The sequence below is a fragment of the Delphinus delphis genome, chromosome 15 (genome assembly GCF_949987515.2).
Source record: "Delphinus delphis chromosome 15, mDelDel1.2, whole genome shotgun sequence".
Lineage (NCBI taxonomy): Eukaryota > Metazoa > Chordata > Mammalia > Artiodactyla > Delphinidae > Delphinus > Delphinus delphis.
In genome coordinates, this window is record NC_082697.1 from 67,315,882 (window position 1) to 67,342,631 (window position 26,750).

Consider the following 26,750-nt stretch of genomic DNA (forward strand, 5'->3'; position numbering starts at 1 on the left):
TGGTATTATGGAAACAGATACTCATTTACCTCTTTGACTGAGAATTCCTTCAGGCCTAAATATTTCTGGAGTCTCAAAGGCAAAAATGCAGTCGCTTTCATGGACTGTTTCCAGGTCGTCTGTGTCACAAAAGGAACGATGGAACCCATCATAGTACATTTCTGTTAACACAATCTAAAAATGGGAAAAATGTAAATAGTTGGATAACTGGAAAGTCAATATGAATTGATCTCCCAATCCAGCTGTGAACGTCTCCAGACCAGCAGGACCGCAGTGATCTGAGGGCTTGGAAACACCTCATCAAGCCGATGTGATTTGCCTTTACTAAGAGAGTCTCGGAAGCACAATATCTTCTATGATTGTATAACAACATACTCTGATTTCAGAGTGCTGTGGCACTAAATCCAGAGTTTCCTCTAAGTTTTGGTGAAGAGACTCAGCAGATACAAAGTCTAAGGCCCTTCTTTCACAGGGGGAAGAAACTAAAGAGAGACGGAGTGACTTGCCTAAGGTTATACAACTACTCAGCCTCGTAGCGAGGACAGAGTCCACATCTGACTCCGAGACTTTCTCCTACCATTAAATTTTCTTCTTTTCAGATTAAAAAATGTCAAATAATCATGGACATTTGTGTTGGAAAAAAAATGAAATCAACTCAAATGTCCAACAAAAGGAACTAGTTAACTATACTATAGTTCTACTGGAATTATAAAGCGCTTCCAAAGAATGAGCTGCATATATTTGCACTAACGTGGAAAGATCTCCTAAGTAAATATTAAAAGTAGGGAAAGAAAAATGTGACTACACGGTTCCATTTTCATAAAATATTAATATAGTACATGCACAGGAAAAATATGAATGAATATACAACACAGTATTAAAGTTAGTAACCCTTAGTTCTTAAGATACTTAGTACGAGATACTTTCACTTCTAAGTTAAGTTTCTGAAATGGTTGAGTATTTTGTAATGAAAGAAAAACAAAAGATGGGGAAAAAGACAATGGAGACATTTAGAGACCTCATTACGTGCTCAGCAGCACCCTCTAGTGAAAAAGCACTGGACTGAGCTCGAAGAAGTTCCAATTCTGGCCTGCCACCGCCAACCAGCCCTGTGATCTTGAACAAGTCACATGGTTTCTCTGGGCCTCCTTCAAATGAGGGGGTTGGACTGGACCCCTAAGGTCCCCTCTACTATCACAAACATACTATGAGTTGATGAGGTGAAAGGAGCTTGGTGGCATATTCCACAAACAGTCCAAGAAAAATATTTCTGGCCCTTTTTTCTTCTAATGATTTTAATGACCGTATTGTTTTCCTGAAGGTGAACATGCAAGTATAATTCACTTTCTCCAGCAAGCTGAGGTCAAAAACAAACTTGTAATTACATCACTCATTTAAACAATGCAAAAAGAGCCAGACAGCACTGGAAGATTTAAAGATACAGACAGATCTGCCTCGGACACACACCTAAGCCTCCCTCTTTCTGTCTTTTCCCTCACCTTGAATTTAAAATAAATAAATAAGTAAATAAATCAATGAGCACCTCAAAGTAAGGAAAAATGTGAACATTTTATCAATCTGCCAGTACTTGGTCTATGAAAATATGAGATATTTGCTATATCAGGGCAACACTGCTGGTTGTTTTTGTTTTACTGTGGTAACTTCTCAAATGAGGTCACAGGAGGCCAAAGTACAAAACACCTTTATTAGTCACAGGATTACACAGCAGCTTCCAGAAGTTATCTAGGGAAACCTATTCAGCCACTGGATCATCTTTCCTTGGTAAATTTTAAATAGGGAATTTTTTTCCAAATAAAACCCCAACAGTGAATTGAGTAAAAGAGTATGCAAAAGTATGTCAAGTCACAAACAGGCCAAAATTATTTTCGGTCAATATAACTACTTATCAAAAATTAACCCAAAAAAGAAAGGGAGGAGATACAACTTTCCTTTCTCTTCTCTAAACAAGGTAAGAGACTCTAGCCTAGCTTTAATCAGAAAATAAACCAAACTGAGCACCTATATGTACTGTACTAGAAACAGGCCCATTCTCATCACCATAATGGGAAGGGATTTTCAAGAGCCACTGGTTGAGTTTTCTAAGCCTCTCTGACCTTCAAATACCACAGGATGCTCTTCCTATTGCCCACATGAGCACCCACAGAATGACTTAAGAGGTGTTAACTAATTATACTTTATAAACAAAGCTGAAAGAAGGTCTTGGTGTAAAGTCATAGCTTTTCCTTTTAAATATATATATACAATTAAATGAAGCATGAGAAGTTTTTGTGTATATTTTTCTCCTTTGGATCCTAATTTTTCATTTTTCCCTCAACACTAGAAACAACTGGTTTTAAATTTCTCTCCAACCATGTTTGGCTGAGAACTGTTACAAAATTCCAGAAGAAAAGAAAGCAACACTTTTGTGGCCCGTGTGTAATCGGTCTTAGCAAGCTTATTACCTGATCAGTGGGGATCTTTGTTTCCATAGACACTGCTTCCCGAAGTCTGGCGACAGTCCCAGACAGAGGCACGGCCACACCAATCCGCATGCAGTGAGAACATTTCCCTTGATACACTACAGTGACATACAGAGGCCTGTACAGATCAAAGTCAGATATTCTTATTAGTCACTTACTTCAACTAAAATATAGAAACAGGACAACCCTGACCTGGAATCAACAAAACTAAAGCTAACCCACACCTTTAATTGGACCTAAGTAGAACTATCAAACAACAATCAAGAACTCTTTGGAAAAGGCAATACAGCATAATAATAAAGGCAGCACAACAAAAATACAGCATATCAATACTTGGTTCTGTGCTTTGTATTTTCTTTATAACAGCGTAACTCCTAGAAATTTCAAGGAACAGTTCAAATAAAGCAGCTAATTAAAAGTGGAACGTAAGGTCTCTAGACGCTCTAGAAGGCATTCAGCAACCTTCTCCGGCCCCAATACTATAGGTGGATGACCTATAGGCGGAGCAGACTACAACCAGACCAACCAAAAAGACTTGCTTCCCCATGCACCTGCTCACCCTGCAAACTCAGACAGGCATTTATAAATTTCTATAAGGCCTTAACAATGCCTGTATTCAATTTATCACTAAGCCTATTACTTGTTTAAATATATAAGAAGCCCCAACAGGAGCCTACAGAGGAAAAGGAACATATAGGAATATAGTCTTAATTTTATTAACTCTGTTCTTACCTTGTGTGGGGTAGTGGAATTGGCAAAGAAATGCAGAGGAAAGGATCAAAAGTGTTGCTCTGCTTCTGGCAATGAGGACATGTCAAAGAAGATCTGCAAAAATAAAAATGTAAGACACTCACATTAAGATCACCTAGAACTACATAAGCACACAACATAAGGGAAATTTTAATTTGCTCGTACCTGTACTGGGCTTGAAAAAGTTCTTGTACGAAAGTGCTACAGACAGGAAAAGATGGTCCCTCGGGCATCATATCAGTCTCTGATGGTGGCTAAAAAAAAATAAAGTACAAGTTCACAGACTAAAAGTGCCAGCTCTTGATTAAAGATGAGCCTAAAAATGTCACAGATGTCCTTGACCTCCTTTACAAGATCTGCATCAGATCCAGATGTTTCAGGGAAAGACATCTGCTAAAGGGACCAGAACACAGATGCCGGGGTGTGGGTCACATGGACTCATCGCCTCACAGGCTCTCCCAGACACAGTGCTTATCCGTCTCTCCACCCCATCCAGGCAGTCGGGCAGTCCTTCCCCAGAGCGCTCCAATCCCCCTCCAACTCTCAAAGGGCCCCCTCCAACCTCTTCCAGGAAGTAATCCCAACTACTCAGAAGTGCCCAGTCCTGCCCTGCCTAAAGAGAATGTTTTGTCTGGCACGTATTACCTCTGCTGCTTATCTGGGCCTAATATTTCTACTTCACATTTTACTTAACCTTTTCATGTCCCTCCCCCTTACAGTTACTGAGCATCAGCTACCACGTGCAGAGAGCAATGCAAAGGGCATTAAGATACAAAGATAATAAGACACAGTGCCTGACCTTGAGTATGTCTCAACCTGGTGGGAAAGTCAGCCGCAAGCATATAGTCATATGAGAGTACAGAATGTTCAGGCACAAAGGACCCTGAATCAGAATACTTCAACAACTTACCAAAACTAGAAATTTAAAACTTGAGGTATATACAATGTTCACTGCAGCACTATTTACAATCGCCAGGACATGGAAGCAACCTAAATGTCCATCGACAGATGAATGGATACAGAAGATGTGGCACATATACACAATGGAATATTACTCAGCCATAAAAAGGAACAAAATTGAGTTATTTGTAAAGAGATGGATGGACCTAGAGTCTGTCACACAGAGTGAAGTAAGTCAGAAAGAGAAAAACAACTACCGTATGCTAACAAATATATATGGAATCTAAAAAAGTGGTACTGATGAACCTAGTGGCAGGGCAGGAATAAAGATGCAGACATAGAGAACGGATTTGAGGACACGGGGGTGGGGGGAAGGGGAAGCTGGGACGAAGTGAGAGAGTAGCACTGACATATATACACTACCAAATGTAAAATAGATAGCTAGTGGGAAGCTGCCGCATAGCACAGGGAGATCAGCTCAGTGCTTTGTGATGACCTAGAGAGGTGGGATGGGGAGGGTGGGAGGGAGGCTCAAGAAGGAGGGGATATGGGGGTATATGTATACGTATGGCTGATTCACTTTGTTGTACAGCAGAAACTAACACAACATTGTAAAGCAATTATACTCCAATAAAGATATAAAAATAAATAAATAAAATAAAATAAAATTTGAGGTACAGAAAAGAATTATCAAAAATTTTTAAAGCTGTGAGAGAACACTTTATTTGCATTATATAAATCATTTTACCCATCATACTAAGATTACATAAATAAAAATTGAGAATGAATCACTGTTTCTCAGTAAGTATATTCTAAGGGTTCAGTTCCTACACTCAAATCGAATCCTAACAGCAGAGACATCAATACATTTCCTTTTTGATTGTGTATTCACATTCCAATGATCTACAGACTATGTCTCATTGGAATAGAAAGCAAATTTCTGCTTTAAAAACAGTTTAGCGAGATGGAATCCCTTAATGTCAGTCTAAAGGTAGTCATACATGCAAATGTGTCCCCTCTCATGAGAGTGTCAGCTCCTATCTGACACTGCCAGCACAGTGGTAAACAGGGGAAATAGTCCCTAAGTATCCATGAATTTTATACTCACCCAGAGCTTAGTCAATTTTACTATATTAACTAACTGCAAACTGCAACAACTCCTCAGAGGAGGTTTGGAAGAAGAATCTATACTCACTCCTCACTAGTTCACCAGTTCACCGGTGGCCTGTGCTGCAGCCACTCTCTGCTCCCTGACTGCCCTGAGGGCGCGCCCTTACCTTCAGAGGAGGCTGGCCGCTCTGCTTCACAGCATGATTGAGGTCTTCATGAACTCGGTCCAAAAGCCACAGCAGAAACTCCTGGGCATCATGCTGGGAATTCCCCCGATATTGCAGTGCATTCTTTGACACAATACTCTACACAGGTAAATAAATCAGCATGAAGAGTTGTGAGTTCCTGGCTTTAAACATAAACTATTCATAATCCCAAAGAGGAACGCAAGATCTCAAGGGTGTTAGAGAGTACTTCCTGGAAAGACAGCAAATATGAAAAAAGATGCTCAATGTAAAAACCTCACCCATGTACCAAAAACTTTTAAATGCACCTACCCAACAATCCTACTTTTAGGAATATATGTAAAGGAAACCATCAACACAGCATGCCAAGACTTCTAAGATATTCATTCACTAATAGCAAAAAACTGGTAATAACTTGAACATCTTAAAAATGAGAATTGTTATAAATATCAAATCATTATGTTGTTAACCTGAAACTAATGTTATATGTCAATTATACCTCAATTTTTTAAAAAGTAAAAGAAAAAAAATGAGAATTGGTTAAATAAGTATCACAGTATTCGATTATAAACCAAAGTATAAAATAACCAAGTCTACGTAAGGTAAATGACTGAGTGAATAAATAAGTGGGAAAAGATAAATCTTCCTTAAAGAAGAATTCTGAATAATTTATGTCAATAATCCCCCCTCCACGAGTTGGATCTTAACCCCCCAACCCCGCCCCACAACCTTGAATATAGACTGTGACAGTGACTTGCTTCCAAACTAGAGTATGCAAAGAGGGGTGGCCATGAATGGCTGTAGGTGAACTGGTTAATTAAAATTAAGATTATGGGCTCTGGAGCATATAGCCTGAATTCAAATCTCTCTGTCCTACCACTATTTGTGAGGCCTGGCCTACTCTGCTCCAAAGTAAAAAGGATAATAATGGTTTAGTGTGACGGTCAAGTGAGAATGCATATAAAACATTTCACATGTAAATGATATATAACAAGCACTCAAATTTTAGCTATGAATATAGGATTTGGAAGTAGGGAGAAAGGAGGGGAGACAACTGCACAAAGAGAGAGCAGTTAGGAGACAAATGAAACCATCAGGCAAGAAACAATAAGGGTCTAAACTAAGTCCGTGAGGGCAAATGTGAGAGAGATTTCAAAATTGGGGCAGTAGAATCAATAGGATTTGTGACCTAATGAATGTGGAAAGTGAGGATGGAGGCATTAATGTCATTCAGGTGTCTTATCTGGATGATGGGCCACTGGTGGTTCCCTTCATCAAGACGAAATAAAAAAGGAAGAAGTCTGGAAAAGAGGATGATGAGTTCCCATTAGAATCCACTATCTCTGAAGTTCTGTGGAACCTCCAAATGGAAGTACCTGGCAAACAACTAAAAAAAAAAAAACAGATCTGGCACTCAGCAGAAGAGTCTGCGCTCAGGACAAAGGTTTGGGGGTCAACAGATGGGTGGCACTTGAAATCACGAGTATGGCTAAGACTGCCCAGACAAGATCATGAGAGATCAAGCCAGAGGACAGAATCCAGAGGACTTCTATATTTAGGGGGCCCTAAAAGAAGACTAAGAAAAGGCCATCAAAGATGTGGCAAGAAAATCAAGAGAATGGAGTCCCAAGAGTCAAGAGAAGAGAGCTACGAAGGAGAGAGTGATCAATTGTATTAAAAGTTGAAGAATGACAAAGTAAGCCAAAGAACTAATAACTGTCCATTGTATTTTCCAATTAATGATAACAGAGATGAAAAGAAGGGATACATTTTTAATTATGAAGAAGAACCATCACAACATGATGATCAATTAGATGTGAATAACAAAAAGATGATCTACAAAATTCGAAGTTAAGGAGGAAAAAATCAAAGCAATGCAAATGAGAATATACAAGTGTCACTGGCAAAACTCACTAACTGAACGAAGTGAACAAGGGAGAGAAAGGACCCTGGTAACAGAAAGATTTCAAGTGACTTGAAGGATACCACTTGGGTGCCACCTCAGAAACAGGTACACAAAAGGCGGAGTGAGTGTGGGGAAAAGTCTTCACTACACTACAAAACTTACCCCAGAGGTCAGACGCCACCCACATCACCAAATCTAATTTCTTCTTTCTCAGTCTTCACCTTTTTCATTCTCCCTGTAGCATTTTATATACTTGACATCTTACTCCATCTTGAAAAGGTTTGGCTTGCGGCCATGATTATGTTCTTATTTAGGAGAACCAAAACTAAAGCCACTGGTATGAAGAGCAAAAGAAAGTGAGCTACAGAAGACAGAGACCTCCTAGCAAAGAAAAATGAATCAGTAAAAAAAAACAGCAGCAGCACTAGCAGGTAAACCTGTGGCTGATTCAGGATGGAAGAGAAAGAGATGACTGGTGACACTATATTGAGTGATATAAAGAAGAAATTGGGGATGACACCAAGGTTTTTAGTTTCAGACTTCGGTGCATAACGAAATCGGGAACTGAGGAAGAGACTGGGGACTGCAGAGCTTTGAACATGTTGAGTTTGAGGTACCTACAGGATCTCAAGTGAGGTTAGGTCTGGTGCTCAGGAAAGAGATCTGAGCTGGAAAGTTAAATCAGAGCACATACACCTATCATATGAGCATAGAGGAAATAGGGAACATTTAATGAGAAAAGGAGGCAGCTGGGGCAGAATCTTATAGAAGGGACAAGTCACAGAAAAGAAGCCCAAGAAGAATATAAGAGGTGGCAGCCAGAAGAGAGCGGCATCACACAAGCTGACAGAGAAGAAACCTCCAAGGAGATGGAAACGACGTAAACCACCACAGAAAAGTCAAGTAAGACAAGCACAGAGACGGGTCCTTTGGAACTGCAAATTAAGAGATTGACTGCCTGTGCAATTTCAGTGACACTGATCAGAGAGGCTAAAGGAGAAGAAAAGGTACTGACACTGAATGGTTACAAGAAGACCACTCTTCACATACAAGAAGCTTGGTTATAAAAGGCAGGAAGAAAGATGCCGTAACTCTCTGGAAGGGGCACCTACAGGACAGAGGGACTTAGTGCTGAGGGAAGAAGCTAACAGAAAGGAGATACTTGAAGAAACAGGATTCTTCAGTAAGGGGAGAAGGAAGGATTCAGAAAAGAGGTAGAGGAACTATCTTAAACAGGAGGTAAGAGAAGAGAAGGAGGTAAGGATAGTTATGGATTCAGAGACGTTATAGACACGAAGGCAGGGAAGCTTTGTTTGTTTTGTGGAGGAAGCAGAGGCCAATTGCCAAGAGGAAGTTTTAGGTTCGGCAAGGGTAAAGACAAATCTCATGGCATATAGTTGGGGCACACAAAATGCTAGAAGCATAACAAGCTTCTGTTCAGGACCCTCTCCCTTATTTACTCCCAACGGGGAGGGAGAGGTAGTTCTCAGTATATGTATCCTAAGAAACAAATTAGCTGAAATCAAATGCTTCTTTTTGTGTCAAAGCAGATATTTTATGCACGGTGGCCACCAGAGTGGAGACAACATTCAGTTCTTTATCAGGATTGCATTAAATCTGATTCATGCTTCCTGCCACTATCACGTCAACTCATCCAGCATTTATCCTCCAATCACTCTGTAAAAGGTGCTGTGCTGAAGCTGCTCAACAAGATTTTTGTTGGGCACGACTAAACAAGCAACAGGACTTCTACAACCCTCTGTAACTACGGCCAAAAGTGCTCTGGGTCAACCCCGCCTTAAATCACTATATCTCCAACTAAATGAAATTTTAAAGGAAACCTCACTGAACATACACAACACAAAGGCTCCTTTTTCCCTTCACAACGGTGACTTCTTCCCACTTCAGAGACCCAAGGGACTATTTATTTTACTTCTTCCCCAGAGAAACCATAACACAGAATAACCTCGTAACCATCCTTTAGCGTGTGTTACAGAAGGAAGAAACATAGTAGGAGTCAAAAAACCTGGGCTCGGTCTTCCCTGGTGGCGCAGTGGTTGGGAGTCTGCCTGCCGATGCAGGGGACGCAGGTTCGTGCCCCGGTCCGGGAAGATCCCACATGCCGCTGAGCGGCTGGGCCCGTGAACCATGGCCGCTGGGCCTGCGCGTCCGGAGCCTGTGCTCCACAATGGGAGAGGCCACAACAGTGAGAGGCCCGCGTACCGCAAAAAAAAAAAAAAAAAGAAAAAAAAAAAGAAACCTGGGCTCAAGCATGGCTCTGCCACACACGGATGGTTATCTTAGGTAACTCACCAAACCTGATTCCTGGTCATACAATGAAGCAGTTGAGCTGGACCACCACAGAGACCCTGGCATCCCATATCTTCACCCAAGCTCTGCCCCTAGAGTCCCAGCAAGTGACTTGGTTTTTCTTTTGGGCCATATCTGACACTGCTTTGGCTTGTCTTTTATGATTTTTTCTTCCTAATAAATCTTGGTTTATTTGATGTCCTAAAATTAATACTTCCGTATTTTTGCAGTTTTTTAAAAAGTTGATTATCACTAGAATATGTCATCTGTAAATATAAGCATTGCTATAATCTCAGAAACCATTTAAAATTAAATTTGACACTTCTATGAAAAATAGAGAAGAACTTTCTTAAAATTAACCTTACACATCTGTGTCTATTTTATAGAATTTGGGTATGATTCTGGTTTGTAAAAACATTAAACTGAATCTGTTGCTTTAAATCCTTTACATCCTATTACAAATAAATGTAACCATCATTCTAATTTTCCATTCAGGATGATCCCTAACATCTAGTTACTATAAAGTAAAAGTCAAACACATTTGTAGGGCCTTCAAGCCTCATAAAATTTCTTCTTACCCTTCAAATAAAACCTTAAGGACTAGAACTACAGAGAACTTTTTTTTTCCCTTAAAGGGGAAAAAAAATGAGTTGGAAGCATGGTCCAGAAAAGGAAAAGAATGAAGTCTATCCAACTGGAGCTATAAAACTAGACATGAGGTTCTTTCTTCCCAAAGAGCCCTAGTACAGAAGCAGCAGAATCCTGGGCTCCAGCAAAAAGACAGTAATTGGTTCAAGACATCATTTACCTGACTCCAAGAAGATGACAAAGTAATGGCTATTGGTGATTGCCTCCCATGGGGAATGGACATGGCAGTACCGGTCTGACATGACTGATGAGGAGTTGGCTTACTCTTTTGGGGAAAAGGTGGCTTGCCAAAACTCATCAAACCAAATCATCACTCACTTTCCTTGATTCTATGCCAGAAGGAACGTAGAATTTATTTTCAGTGATTCTGGGAAAGAACAGAAGAACTTGGGAGGACAATATATTTACACCTTAAGAGAAAGATGAAGTGTAAAAAAAAAAAAAAAAAACAGTTGGGTTCATAGTTGGTATCTAAAAGTGAAACTTGGTTTCTGGACTGTGCTGGAAAGAACAGAATGATAAGCACTTGTCTTGAGAAAAGCTTCATCTCTTGTATTTGACTTTCTGGACACCTAAGCTGATGAAGAATAATTAACTAAAAACCTCGTGGATGAAATTGGTACAAATGGATGAACACTGTAAAACCAGATATGACCCATAAAAAGCAGTGATAAAGTGTCCATACAACAGAATTCCATGCCAGGGTACAGAACACAGCCACACTCAACGGGGCTCTCTGTGACCTTCATTCAGCCTTTCCTCCTTTTATTGTCACCTCTGGTGGGGAGGTCTCTTCACATAATAGTACATATGAGGCAGAGAGGCCCTCAGTACTAGCCAACCGTGGCAACTATGGGCCCTTGAAAGAGACCGTAAGGCCTCCAGACTTTCACACACTTTCCCTACGCCTGGAATGCCCTCCACTCCCATCTTCCAAATGCACTGCCCCCGCCTCCTTCCTCAGCAAGATGGAGCTGGGACCCTGGTGGGAGAGGAGAAAGACAGAAGAGGAAGGAAGAAATGGGAAAGGAGTTTCCTTCCAGGATGGAAAGACAACTCGGGAAGAATAGTAGAGAACACCACACACAACCTGTTCATGTGTTCATGTCTGGCCACAGGGAAAAGTGAGTTATTCTGATACAGAGCTCCTTGATCCTTCCAGACAGAGAACTGAACAAAGGTTACCTCAAGTACAGGTGTCCCTTATATCCAAGTTCTCAAGATCCAAACTCAGGAACTAAAACAGATTTGGACAACAACGGATATTTGCAGTTATAAGATTAGTTTTCAGTATTAAACAAACTTATATATACCACAAAGACTTGGTGGCAGGGACTCACTGCTGAAATAAAATATAGGAAAGGGTATATTCTTTTATAAAAGAAAAAACTGTAAAAAAAAAAAAAAGGATTGAAAAATGGCTACTGCATTTCAAGAAATTATAGCTGAGGGTGGAAGTATGGTCAAGAGCATTAGAGCCAGAATAAAAGGAAGAAATATAAAAAGAAATATACAAGTGGTTCAGCCAGATGAACAATGAGTAAAGATTTCTCAACAGATCATAAAGCTGTATCAGCAGAAAACACAGCAGCAAGAGAAGACCTTTAAGTATTTAAACAGTGGTTGGAAGTTTCTGCTAGAAATGCAACAGAAACAGAAAGACTGGATTCTGAATACCTTGGTTTAAGTCTACTCTTTACTTAAGGTGTAGTTTTTCTGAGCTTCGGCTATCTTTTCTGCAAAATGGGGATGATAATACTTTTCTAAATTTATCATTGTGAGGCTTTAATGAGATCATAAAAGCATTTTAAACTCTAAACACCTGCCGTTATGTAAGTTTCAAAAGTCAAGTAAAAAGCAAGGAATTACCCTATGGTGTAGTATAATCCTGGAAAACACCAGAGAAAAAGAGAAGAAAGTATCTAAAGCATTGGCTCTTGACCCTTGGCTGCACATTAGAACCACATGGGGAAATTTTTTTTTTTTTAATAATAACCATGCACGGCAGCAGCCCAGAGATGCTGATTTAATTAGGTCTATGGTGGGACCTGATCATCACTAGTTTTTTGTCAAACGTGATTTTCTTTTTTCACAATTCTATTTCTAATGTGAAGCTGCGACTGAGAAAGAGCATGCTACACTGGAAAAACTCTGACGTTTCAGTTCCAAAAGCATTAAAACTTATGGGAGGCTCTTTTGTCGTAACTGTATTATATCAGTTATTACATTTTATTCAAATCACCAGAATATATAATCTTACATCTGTCTCCACCACTAGACAGTGATCAGGAATGTCTTATTCAATATTATTTCCCCCAAGCCTAGTGAATAAAATACTTGACACAAAGAATAACAATAAGTTAATATTTGAGTGCCTGTAATGTATCAGGCTTTATACTAATTGTTTATAGGTGTTATTTCCTATAAAATGAATCCCCAGAAATTCCCTAGGCTGTTAAGTATTAACATCACTATTTACAGATAAAAAACCTTGGGCTCAGTAAAGTGAAGTAACTTGTCTATAGTTACCTCTATTCTTCAACCTCATCTGATTAAAACGGCCTTAAAATATTTTTGCCCATAATCATTTCGTCCAATAAATGATTTTTTCCCTTCGAGAACTCAGGATCCTGTTGGGCTTGAGGTTCTTCATTCTGAACGCCATTCTCCATGCAGACACAAAACATGTGTTGGAGACTGAACTACAGCTGCACCAAGCCTGAGGCTTCTGGGAGGTTATTTGCTTTTAAATAAATCCTTGTTAATCAGTTTTGTTATAATTTGCATTTTTTCCTATGACTGAAACATGGCCCAGAAAGAAAAATGCAGTTTATCTAATTGAAATGTTATTATTCGAGAAATAAGGAGGAATTCGGACTATGTCAGAAAATCAAGGTGCAGCATGTGAAGAACTATAACCTGCCTGAGTGTCCCAGGATGCTAGAGAAAGGAAACCAGAGAGAGTCGACCACCATCCCTCGGAGAGCTGCATCTGTCTCTCATCAACAAATGTAAAGGGGAGTGTTCACCTTATAATGGTCAAGCTGTTCTGCTGGTGGAGATGATTCTGATGCCGTCCGTCCCTCCCAGAGCACTCTAACAGGCCAAGTCTAGCCAACTCCAAAGTCAGCTTGGGTCACCAAAATGTGTTTATGTATACAAGCAAGTAACTCGAGAGTGTCTTCTTTTTAGTCTCCTTGACATTTTCCTACACAATCTAAGATTCTTCCCAACTATAGTAAAATAATGCTTTTTAAAAGCTTTTTTTTTTAAAAAAATGGGGAATTTTGGCTAACTACCAACACAATCAAAAAAGCAAACACCCAGCCCTGATGTGACTAAAAGGTCATCATACAGGAAGTGTAATAACCTTCAGCGGTTAAAACTCGAAACAGAAAAACTGGAAAAGCCATCTAAATATCTAAGAAATTATTATATATTCATACCATGGAACATTACAAATGTTTGAGAGTTTTAGAAAATTCAAAGAAATAAATACATAATAAAATTAAGTGGAAAGAAGATAACAAAACTACGTATAAACTTGATTTCAAACTTTTAAAAAACATTTTAAAAGACCTTTTTGTTTTCTATCCTTGTAAATATACACCAAAACATTAACAGTCGTTATCTTAAAGTAGCATATTTTGGGTGAGTTTTCTTTCTCTTCTTTACACATTTCAGTATTTTCCACGTTTTCTAAAATGAATTTGTTGATAATGATAACCAAGTGGTACGTAAGGGTGATCTTATGATAGCATACCCTAGTATTTCTGACCAAGGAACCCAAATCCTATGCAAAGAAAACAGGGCTGACGAAAACAAACAAACAAAAACAGACCTTATTTCTAGCTGAAGTTTTGGCCCCAAATCCCTGAGAGTCAGGATGCACTATGCTAAGAATTTTTTTCTCTGCTAGACAGACCTAGGGAGCCTTAAATCAAAGTCTTCTGCCTATATTAATCCTAAACCCAAAGCCCAAATCAATCTTTGGATCTTACCAACCGGGGGAAAAAGCAGCCAGCATCAAAGAAAAATTAGGGAAAGAGAAAGAAAACAATTTATGCCTATAGCCACCCATTAGGGGCCTTTTTAAAAGGCCTCCCTGGCTTGCCGGGTGGGAGGTGAAAGCTTAACCCTAGTAAGAGAAAAAAAGAAGAGCAGCATCAGCTTCTTGATCAAGTGGAGGGAAGAGGAGGGGGAACGTGGGCTTGGCTTATGAACTCAGCACATGGCTCTGCTCACCAGCACAGGGGCCAATGATGTTCCTGGCTGAGTGTCATTCCTCTCTGGGGTGGAAGGAAAGGGACCTACACGTCATCGGAGGTGAAAGAGGGCGGGAAAGACAAGGAGTGGGGTAGGCATGAAGCCTTGAACTACTCCAAGGCCAAACGTGCATTTACCTCTTCCATAATCAGTGTGTTTACGTTCACTGGCAAAGTATACATCCTCTTGATTTTGAATATATTGGAATTTGATGATAAACAGATCTAAAATGTATTTGACCAAATAGACAATTTTATAAAGGGATTCAAAGTATTCTGGAAATAATCTTGCTTTGAATCAACATTCTGTTATTGTATTTTGATAACTAAAGCATCAATTAGTAGTAATCAAGAGATGTTATTCATAAGCAGATAGAGATACAGTAAGTTTCTCTATAAATTATGCATTCATACTGCCATAAACCCAGAGCACTCCAAATAAATTTTAACTGGCTAAAGAAGCATTCAAGTCATGGGCCTGCTCATGGGCCTCACTCTTCTCCATACCCAGCACTGTGCATGTCTGATAGTTAAGCCAGGCGGACTAGTAAACTGCACACAGGTGTAGTCTCCAAATCAGGCCTGGCCTCCACCAGTTCTTTCAACCCTCACCACAAGAATCAGGTAGCAGGGACTTCCCCGGTGGCACAGTGGTTAGGAATCCGCCTATCAACACAGGGGACATGGGTTTGAGCCCTGGCCTAAGAAAACCCCACATGCCACAGAGCAACTAAGCCCATGCGCCACAACTACTGAGCCTGCACTCTAGAGCCTGCAAGCCACAACTACTGAGCCCGCGTGCCACAACTACTGAAGCCTGGGTGCCTAGAGCCTGAGCTCCACAAGAGAAGTCACCACTATGAGAAGCCTGCACACCACAACGAAGAGAGTAGCCCCCATTCATCGCAACTAGAGAAAGCCCGTGCCCAGCAACAAAGACCCAATGCAGCCCAAAAACATCAATTTTTTTTTAATTGAAAAAAAAAGAATCAGGTAGCAGACAACTAGCACAGGTGCAAGCCTCCAGCTTATCCTGGCTCCAGGCTTTTCCTAGCAAAGTGCAACTTAGAACCGTCCCAGTCTAGACCTGGTCTGACTGCCCCAATCTCAGCCAATGTTAGTTGGTACAGGTCTTGTTCATCTGCCTGTAGAATGTGAAAGCTAACTGGAAGGGTATGTGTGAAAACACAGAGAGCAAACAAGAGAAATCTGTGAAATCAAAACAGAGTAATTCCCTAAATTATCGAAATGTTACTCTCATATAGATATCCTCCCACTTTAAAGAACAGATGAAGCTGTCCTACCTCACTATCAACAAAAAAATGCAAATAAAACAATAAAATGCTCTTTTCCATTTATCAACTTAAGGGTTTCTTTTTTGCAACAGTGGGGTATGACAGACGTTCTTACACTGCTAATGGCACAACCCTTCTGTAAAATAAACTAACAATATGATTTAAGAACCTTCACAATAGATAAACAATGACCAAGGAATTTCACTTCTAAATATCCAAAAGATATAGTCAAAATGAAAGATTTATGTAAAAAATATGTTCACTGCAACCAGAAACCATCCAAAAAAAGGTTTACAGTACCTTCATACAGTGATCTAAAGAGTTTTTGTGAAAAAAATGACTAATACAATATGAAAAGACAATCACATAATGCAAAACTGTATACACAGTTTGATCCCAATTATGTTAAAGCATACACAAAAAGGAAAAAATACATTTTCAATTTTCCTCATTCAACTTTTACATATTTTCCAAGTTTTCTACAATATTTTACATATTACTCTTATCCAAATAGATGTTACTCATAATGAATTTTGACAAAAGAAACCAGACACAAAAGATTCCTTACTGCAAATAAAAACCACAATGAGATACCACTCCACACCCACTAAGATGGCTATAACAGAAGACAGACAATAACAACTGCTGACAAGGATGGAGAGAAACTGGAACCCTAACACACAGCTGGTGGAAAAGGAAAACGGTGCAGCCGCTGTGGAAAACTGTTGGACAGTTGCTCAAAAAGTTAAACATGGAGTCACCATATGACCCTGCAATTTTACTCCTAGGTATACACCCAAGAGAAATAAAAACATATTTCCACACAAAAATTTGTAGATGAATGTTTACAGCAGCATTACTCATAACAGCCAAAAAGCAGAGACAATCCAAATGTCAATCAACAAATGAATGGATAAACAAAATATGGTATATTCATATAATGGAATATTTTTCAGCCATAAAGGGGAATGATACATGTTATGACATGATGAGCCTTGAAAAACATCATGCTAAGTGAAAGAAGCCAAATGCAAAAGGCCATGTGTTGTATGATTCCATTTATATGAAATGTTCAGAATAGGAAAATCTACAGAAACAGGAAGTAAATTAATGGACATCTGGCACTGGGAGGTTGGGGGCAATGAACAATGACTGCTAATGGATATGGGGCTTCTCTGGGGATAATAAAAATGTCTAAAATTGTGATGATGGAGGCACCACTCTGTGAATATACTAAAAACCACTGAATTACACACTTTTAATGTGTGAAGTATATGGTATGTAAATTGTATCCCAATAAAGCTCTCTTTAAAAAGAACATATACTTCTACTTCATTCATAATAAAACTCAAAACCAAGCAAAACGAATCAATGGTGTTAGAAGCCAGGCAAGTGGTTACCTTCGGGTAGAAGGGAGAGGGTAGGGTTTGGGAGGGGGCAAAAGAGGAAGCTTCTGAAGTGCTAATGACGACCCATTTCTTGATCTGGGTGATACAATATCACATTAGGATTTAGTATTCATTGAGCTGTACACTAATGATGTTATGCATTTTTCTGTATGTAGGCCATACTTTATTTTGAAGCTCTTAAAAACTGACCTCAAAAAGGAAAACCCTAAAGTTTCTTAATTTAGCCAGACTCTCAGGCCCTAACTCAGCATATTTAGTCTCATTTGAGCCAATTCTATTTATCTGGTTATTTAACTGGAAGCAGATTAGAAACTGCAAAATGCAGGAATGAGGAGGTAGGAGGTACAGGCTCCCAGGATAAAGTAAAACAGGATGAAGCAAGAGAAAACGAAGGAAGGACCTTGAGGGACGATTGTAGGGAGCAAGAAGGAGTATTACAAAAAGTAGAAATAAGAATTCAAACAATACAGCAAGCCAGGACCCTTCATTAAGTCCTACATGGTCCCACTAGCCCCAAAGAAACCTCCACAGTACAGAAGAAGAGTGCAATAGACCGTGCTCATGATAAAGGCTCTAAATCACCAGAGCGTAAAGTATGCCCGGGATTCCCTCCCTGAGAAAGCGAGTGTGTAAGATATGCTATATCAAGCCATCTATCAAAAAAAAAAGTTAAACTTTTAAAGACTTGATATTTAAATAAATAATTATCTAGGAAATAACTTATATGAAAGACTTACTCCCTCGAAAAGTCAGATGAATGGGTTATTACTGTGTTACTCAAGAAAGATCATACAGGGGCTTCCAAAAGCAGCCATAAATAAACAAATAAATATTAACAAAAAAAAAGAAAGATCATACAATGACAACAAAATGGCACAGAATATATCATAGTGAGAGATACCCTCCTGGGGGACAGATGCCTCAGTGAGTCCTCTAGCACTGTTACACTGGAGATTTAAATACCACCCTTTCAAAAACAGTCTACAACTCAAGAGGTCAGCACACATGCATGAAAGGTGAGCTCCAAACAATTACAGTCACAAGGCCATACCCAGAGAAAATCTGGGGTGGAACACATTTCTCTCTCTTCAGCACTTAGCTGTGGTGTAGGATCCTCCACATCGTCTTCCTACCAGGGTCCCTTTCCTATGTTCTAGGCTTACTTTCACAGGCTGGGTTGGTGGGTTTTTCCTGCTAAAGTGTTTCCACCACTTAGGTGTAAAGGAACCAGTGGTTATTCAACACCACAGTCTGTGAGGCTGACATTACCACAGGGCAATGAAAAGGAAAATAAGGAAACTGAGGCTCAGTGACCATCCCAAGATCTCAGCCATACCAGGATTCTAACTAAATTCAAAATTCATGGGTTCACAGACTTTCAAAAGCAAAGGAGCAGACCTGCACCCTGGCTGCCCCATCCTCCTCCCAGCACTATCCTCTGATGCTGACAACCTGAAGTCTGAGAGAGAATTGGGTATCACCAGGAAGTGGGTGGGGCAGTTACTACAGCCTAACCAGCTGCCTGATGTCACAACAGAGCCTCAAAGGGTAACGACCAACAGGCCTCCAACCTAGCTAACCCTTCCTCCTGCTGGATATAAGATAAAAAGCTGCCAGTGCTCCTCTTTCTCTCCTGCCTGCAGGGAAATGAGGCTACCCTCCTTCCTTCCTGTCACTATTAAAATCCTGAAATCATTAACTAGTAGCTATTTCCCATGAGCTACTGCTTTTAAAGGAGTTTGTCTTTTCTTTAGCTATCCTACTTTATCATAACTTCAGTGGAATAAAGACTCTAAAATGAGGGAGATTTACCAAGCTGTCACTGCACTGTCAAAAAGGGACTCTTATTTTAGGGTAACATTAAAGAATGTTCCAAGTTAATGTATCTTTGTAATTGCTGGGACCACCCCTGGTCAGGAAAAAGGTTCTTTCTACTATGCGTTCTTCTCCAGCTATAGAGAGCTATGGACCTCAAAGAAAAGGTTGAATCTCCTTTCCTACAGTTTAAAAACAGCCTTTCTCTGCTCCCATCGTTGCTCAAAGTAAAGCAGTTACAAAAGTGAGGTCCTGCTCATTCATTCACTCATGAACAAGCACACAAAGGACAGAACCAGATAGTATGGGGAATAATGGGAATCAGAGAATTAAAGGTCTGTAGAAATGCCTCTGTTTCTTCATCTGTAAAACAGAAATAATAATATGTATATCTACCTTACAATGTTATAAGGAATACATAAAATAATCCCCTGTGCAGAGCATATGGTAAGCACTCACATATTATCTATAGGAAAAAAGCAAGACGAAGAAAATCATGTACGGATGGTGTGCTACTATTTATCTGAATAAGAGGAAGATTATGAATACATGTATTTGCTTATATTAAAACAATGAAAGAATAAATCATAAAATTTAACGAGAAAGGGAATAGCATATAGGAATCAGAGACAGAAACTAGACTTCTTTGAACAGATCTTGTTTTGTAGATTTGACTTCAGGCAAATGAATTTTATTTTTTACATAATTATGCAACAAAGCTACATTTTAAAAAACGACTCTTCAAAACCAAAAGCAAAAAGAAACAAATCAATTTAACTGTATACCACATTGGTGACAAAGCCACACTGAGAACTATTCCAAGTGACTTTAAAACATATAATATGATTATACAGTCCTAGTAGGACATATCCTATGGAGAAAAATAAATAAATGAATAAATAAATCTTAAACCTTTTTCAAATACTCATCCTGTTGGTGGTAGTATTGGATTATTCTGAGACTTATGAATGCACTGTGAGATAATGTAAATGAGAATTTACACTAGTGTTAAGAACAGGATTTTCAGCATGGAAGAAAGGAAAAACAGATGTAAGATCAATGAGGTTAAATAAAAACCCTGAAATCCTGAATGGAACTATCAATATGAATTCTTGATTTATTACACCTTTAAAACAAATCACACATTTCCTAGCTCTGCCTACTTAGACACAGAGAAACCAAGTACACCCCTAATGCCCAGACTGTGGTGTCTTAGTACCATCTGCCACCAAAAGGGACTAGGGCTCCTTGAAGAAATGACTGATTCCAGATCTGGAGCAGGAAACATATAAGATGAGCCTTGAAAATCTTAACTTCCTGCATATTGGTTTGACATCACAGACTACTAGCAGTATTGTGTCAAAAGGACTTGGTAGCCAACTTGTCCCAATGGCCAAAAAAGGGACAAGTTGGGCATAATAAGGTTAATAACTGTAATTGACTGAAACACATCAAATATGCATTTAAATCCATTAATTCATACAGTTACAACAAAAAAAACTCACTAACTACATTTGGAAATCAAGTAATTATTTTGAAATCCAGAAAATAAAGGGAAAAAAACACCACGTATTTATTTTGCCTTTCTTCTCCAAATTTACTTTGGGATAACCAAACAACCGACAAGGGCGAGAGTCTCTATAGAAGTTCTCCAGCTAATAAGTGAAAAGGAATGTTAAAAGTAAAACATCACCATTTTTCAACCCTTATTGAACTAATGGATCAAGGACTAACCATTGACGACTACTAACACTGCAAGAGACACGACCAGACAAGATAGGCTTCCTGATGGAAGTTTATAACACCTCCCACAAACTAGTTTTACCAAAAAAAAAAAAGAAGAAGAGGGCTTAAAAAAACCCTCAAACCTGAATCGCATTAAGCCTCTAGGTCTAACTACCATTTTACAAGAAAAGCAAAGACAGAAAAACATTTTCATTGAAACTATGGGAATAAACAGACAAAATCAGACCATGGGAAGCTGCACAGCAGTGCTCTTCAAAGTATGATCCACAGGCAGGTGCCTGTCTGTGAACTTTTTTAACCAGTCCATGATGAGATAAGTACAGAAATCAGAGTAAGCATCAGTAACATTTAGAGCAAATTAACAGTAATTGTGTGTCTATTGAATCTAACCATTATTTTTAATGGGGCTGGTTTTATGCATGCCTTTTTTATTTTATTTTTCCGGAAAAGTTTAAATGCCAAGCTAAGAAATTTATACCACATTTTGTATATAAAAGAAAAAGTAAAGGCAATTTTTGAGAAGAGAAATAATGTAGTTACAGATAAGCTGTAAGACTACTCTGGCAGCAAGAAAAACTGCCAATAGGACAGAGTTGAGAAATGGGGAAGGGTACTCAGGCGGCCACAGACTTGGAATGAGCACCTTCCTCATCACCACCTTCCATTTCTGGAATACTTACCATGTACAAGTTTCTGTACTAAACCCTTAATTATATCTTCTCCTTTAACCTCATAAAAACCATGCAAGGTTGGAGTTCTGGCTCTGCTACTTATCAAGTACTAGCACTGAAGCCCTATATCCTAATCGTTTAAATGGAATAGCAATGCTCCTTTCACGGGCTGTTGGGAAGATTAAATGAAAAAGTTGTATATGAATGTACAGTGTAAATGATCCGGCTCCAGGGACTTCCCTGGTGGTCCAATGGTTAAGAATCCACCTTTCAATGCAGGGGACACAGGCTCAATGCCTGGTCAGGGAACTAAGATCCCACATGCCACAGGGCAACTAAGCCTGCACACTCTAGAGCCTGCATGCCACAACTAGAGAGAATACCGCTCACCACAACGAAAGATCCCACATGTCACAACTAAGACCCGAAGCAGCCAAATAAATTTTTTAAAAAGAAGGTTAAAAATAAATAAATGGGGCTTCCCTGGTAGCACAGTGGCCCCAGTCCGGGAGGATCCCACATGCCGCGGAGCGGCTGGGCCCGTGAGCCATGGCCGCTGGGCCTGTGCTCCGCAACAAGAGAGGCCACAATAGTGAGAGGCCCGCGTACCGCAATCAATCAATCAATCAATAATCTGGCTCCACACAAATAAATGGTATTTTCATTATGATTATTATTATTTCTTAAATCTCCTGAGAATCAGACAGCTCTGCCTTGCTCTTAAAGATGAGAAGACCAAGAGTTAAAGTCAAGGAATTTAAAAAAAAAAAAGAAAAAGAATTTACTAAGCTGGTGATGAGCTTACAAAGGTTCCTGACAGTAGAAGCAACAAAGGCATTTCCTGACCAGTCCTATGCAATCTTCTAATGCGTGAACAGTTTGTTTGTGGACACACTGTTTGCTACCATCCAAGCTCAACAACTGGAGGGAAGAAGCAACAGATGTTGGGTGACTGGCCAATTCCTCTAGGAACTGCCACAGTCCGTGGCAGAAAACAATGATTTCTAAATAGAGAAAGATCACAATCAAATGAAAGACAAGATATCCCGATGTGCTCCACTGCAAAAATGTTGTTTGTTAAACATAAAAGGTCATTTGAGGAACAGCCAATTAACAGAGCAAACAAGAATATTTTTGAAGGAAAAAGCTGCAGAGGACAGAATTTTAAATTACTCAGTTTTCAATGATTTCTTTTCCATGACTATATATAAAAGGCTTTTTTTGTGGAAACCATGAGGTCATTGTTTTCCTGAGTCTTCACTATAGGAAACAGCTGTGGGGAACTACACAAACAGAGAACACTGCCCTATTTAGCAGCCCCTCATTGTGACAAGTGTATAGATGGGGACAGGAAAAATGCACCAAACCACACACTAATAACAAAACAAAAGTGGCAGAGTCAAACTAAAAACTTCAAGCCACACAAAGGAAGATGTAAAACACCTAAGATGTAAAACACTCAGGATAAGCATCTGTAACTCAGCACAAGCATCTTTTTTACTACATCTGTATCAGTTTAAGAGAGATTTCCACATTTTGACCAGATCGGCACATTTCTACATGGCTCACCAAAAACTTAAAACGATTCACTTTACACAGTGCCTGCCTGACATATGAGAGACATTCAACAAATATAATAACAACAACAAACAAGTTTTCCTGGGGCTCTTATGTTCAAATACTATGTGAGCTCTCTAAAACTGAACTTATCCACTCACCTCCAGAATCGTTTTCCATTCTGTGCTTCCAGGCGTGAAGAACACCATCCCAAGACACCCTGTTTCAAAACCTCGAAGTTATTTTCACCTCCTCATCTTATCCACCCTTCACGTAAAGCTGCCAAACACTGTCAACTCTGCTTCAAATGTACATTTTTTATATCTTCAAAAGTCAGAGGAAAGGAGCAGGAGACAAGGAAAGGGAAAGAAATAAACTGAATCCAGTCCAATCTATTATGGGGTGTGTAACTCTCCTTTACAATACTACCCAGGGCTCTGCTTCAACTTGTCCAATGATAAAAATACTCAGGTGAGGCATCTCATTCCATTTTCAGACAACATGCTCAAAAAATTCTGTTACTGAGGCATGCCACCCACCTCCAGTTTCCCTCCTCCTCTTGCAAGGCTTAAAGCCTAAGCGTGATCACAGTCCTCAAGTGAGGTCTGACCCATGTGTACAAGAGAAGTGGCCCATCATCAGCACATCTACATTTACAACTGAGGCTGGTCTGCAAGCTGTCCTTCCTTGCTTGTGGCATCTTCAGTTCAGATGGACCAATACATTGTGCACCTCCAACAAAACAATGCTGAGTAAGACAGACTCACTGCCCTCGAGGGCCCCGCAGTGGAATGGAGGAGACAGACATGAACAGGTTTAGGAAACAGAATCCTTTTGCCTCGGAGAGGAAATTTTTCTACACTTTTGACAGTCATACAACATGGGGATTATCTGATCCTTGGAAAAATGTACGAATAAATCCATCCAATTCTGTAATCTTTGGGGGGAACAGGCAGTTCTTTTAATAACTCTTGCAATTTCTTCCTCACTTATCAGTCAACCAGGTTTTCTTACTGTAACATTATTATTAGTTTATGGTTTGTTTAAGGTTATGAATTTTATCAGTGACAGGCAGACATTCAGCAAAGATGGTTATCTGTCCCAAACTAATGTAGATATTTAACACTAAAATTCACACAGGATTGGTTTTTGAAACCTGACAAAATGATTCTAAAATTTGTCTGGAGAACTTTAAAAGAACAGCAAGATAGCTCATCTCTTACCCAAGGTACTGAGTACTTTTCTGCACTGGTTTTAATCAGAAGAAAATATTGCAGAAGAAAAATAAATGTTTCACAGTGGGGGGAAAAAAGAATAGCATGAAAAGAACAGGCAACAACAATGCCATGTGGTACCAATAAAAGTACTGATGAAACAGAACACACAATTCAGAAATAGACCATAAAATTCTAAATATGGAGAAGACTTTTACAAATAAGCAGTGTGATAACAAGGCTGGGTAACAATACCAGTTAACACTCACTTAGCACTGACGGTATGCCAGTCCCTTAGCCAAGTTTTTCTCTTCTTTTTAAAACAACCAAATGAGGTAGATATAGTCTTATCCCCATTTTACAAATGAGGAAACCAAGCCCAGAGAATTAAGTGCCCAAGGACCTATAGCTAATAAGTGCTGCAGCTAGGATTGGAACACAGGCTGTCTGGCTCCCCAGTCCAGGTTCTCAACCACTCAATGTACTATACAAGATGGGAAATCTCAAACCTTAAAATAAATCCCCACTTTACAGTTGCACTATACTAAACCAAACTCCAAATTATTGGAAAGAGAAATATTTTAGAACATAAAAGAAAAAACTAACAAAAAATAAAAGAGAAAAATTATCCTATATGAAAGCCTAACTTTTCAGCTATACATAACAAAAAATAAGGCAAAGGTACAGGTTCAAAAACATTAAAACCTTCTGTAATACATAAAAGTTAACAAAACTAAAAGAGCAAGAGTCTGAGAGAAGTATCTATATCAAATGTATCAAGGCTTAATGAAGGTGTTACCTTACATCTACACTCTATAAAGAGCTATTATAAAGTTTTTTAAAAAAGAAAAGAAACTTCAAAATCCCAAGAAAAAAAAAAAAATCCCAAGAGACACCATGACCAAGTAGGATTTATTTCTGGAATGAAAAGGGGTTCAACATATGAAAATCAATCAATGTAATATGCCACATTAATAGAATGAAAGAAAACTACCACACGATCATCTCAATTAATTCAGAAAAAGCACTTGACAAAATTCATCATTCTTTCATGATAAAGACACTCAACAAACTAGGAAAAGAAGAAAACTTCCTCAACATGATAAAGACCATATCTGAAAAGCTCACAGCTAACATCATACTCAATGGTGAAACACTGAAAGCTTTTCCCCTAAGATGAAGAAACAAGACAAGGATGCCCATTTTCACCACTTCTATTCAACAGAATATTGGAATTTCTAGCCAGAACTAGGAGAGAAAGGGGAAGGGTGGGAGAATAAATTAAGAGTTTGGGATTAGCAAATACAAACTACTATATATAAAATAAATAAACAACAAGGTCCTTCTGTATAGCACAGAGAATTATATTCAATATCTTTTAATAAACTATAATGGAAAAGAATATATATATATGAATATATATAACTGAATCACTTTGCTGTACACCAGAAACTAACACAACATTGTATACCGACTATGCTTTATCTAAAAAAAAAAAAGTATCCTAACTGGAAAGGAAGATGTAAAATTATCTCTGTTTGCAGATAATATGATCTTATATGTAGAAAACTCTGAGGACTCACACACAAAAGAAAACTGTTAGAGCTAACAGATGAATTCAGCCAAGTGCAGGATACAATATCAACACACAAAAACCAGTTCCATTTCTATACACTAGCAATGAACAATCCAAAAAAGGAAATTAAGAAAACAGTTCCATGTATAACATCAAAAAGAATAAAATACTTAGGAATAATCATTTAACAAAGGAGGTGAAAAACCTGTACATTGAAAACTACAAAACTTAAGCGAAGGAAATTAAAGACAACATAAATATTAAAAAAGACATTCCATGTTCATGGATTGGAAGACAATATTGTTACAATGACAATTCTACCCAAAACAATCTACAGATTTCAGTGCAATCCCTATAAAAATCCCATTTTCTGCAGAAAGAAAAGCCTATTCTGAAATTCATATAGAATCTCCAGGAACTCCAAAGACAAAACCATCTTGAAAAAGAAGAACAAATTGGAAGGACTCAAACTTCTGATTTCAAAACTTACTACACAGCTACAGTAATCAAAACAGTGTGGTGCTGAAACAAAGACAGGCATATAGATCAATGGAATAGAATAAAGAGCCCAGAAATAAACCCACACATATACAGTCAATTGATTTTTGACAGGGGCACCAAAACCATTCAACAAAGAAAGAACAGTAGTCTTTTCAACAACAGTGCTGAGAAAACTAAATATCCACATGCAAAAGAATGAAGTTGTAACCTTACCTTACACCATACATCAATACAAGAGTTAACTCAAAATGGATGAAAGACCTATATATAAGAGCTAAAACTATAAAATTTTTAGTAAAAAACAAAGACGGAAAACTTCATGACATTAAATTTGGCAATGATTTCTTGGATATGATACCAAAAGCACAGACAACAGAAGAAGAAAAATAGACAAACTGGACTTCATCACAGT

The 26,750-nt window shown here is 38.8% G+C and overlaps 1 protein-coding gene across 2 annotated transcripts in view; it reads right to left on the reverse strand.

Annotated features, from left to right (window-relative positions):
* The window catches only part of USP31 (ubiquitin specific peptidase 31), a 114,038-nt gene that overhangs the window by 74,380 nt on the left and 12,908 nt on the right, over window positions 1-26,750 (reverse strand). For both annotated transcript variants that reach the window (XM_060031892.1, XM_060031891.1), the window contains exons 2-6: window positions 5,408-5,545; window positions 3,396-3,484; window positions 3,213-3,305; window positions 2,463-2,598; window positions 30-174 (exon numbers count right to left, since the gene is read on the reverse strand). In XM_060031892.1, the coding sequence (XP_059887875.1) occupies window positions 30-174; window positions 2,463-2,598; window positions 3,213-3,305; window positions 3,396-3,484; window positions 5,408-5,545 (601 nt within the window). The remainder of the gene's footprint in view (window positions 1-29; window positions 175-2,462; window positions 2,599-3,212; window positions 3,306-3,395; window positions 3,485-5,407; window positions 5,546-26,750) is intronic.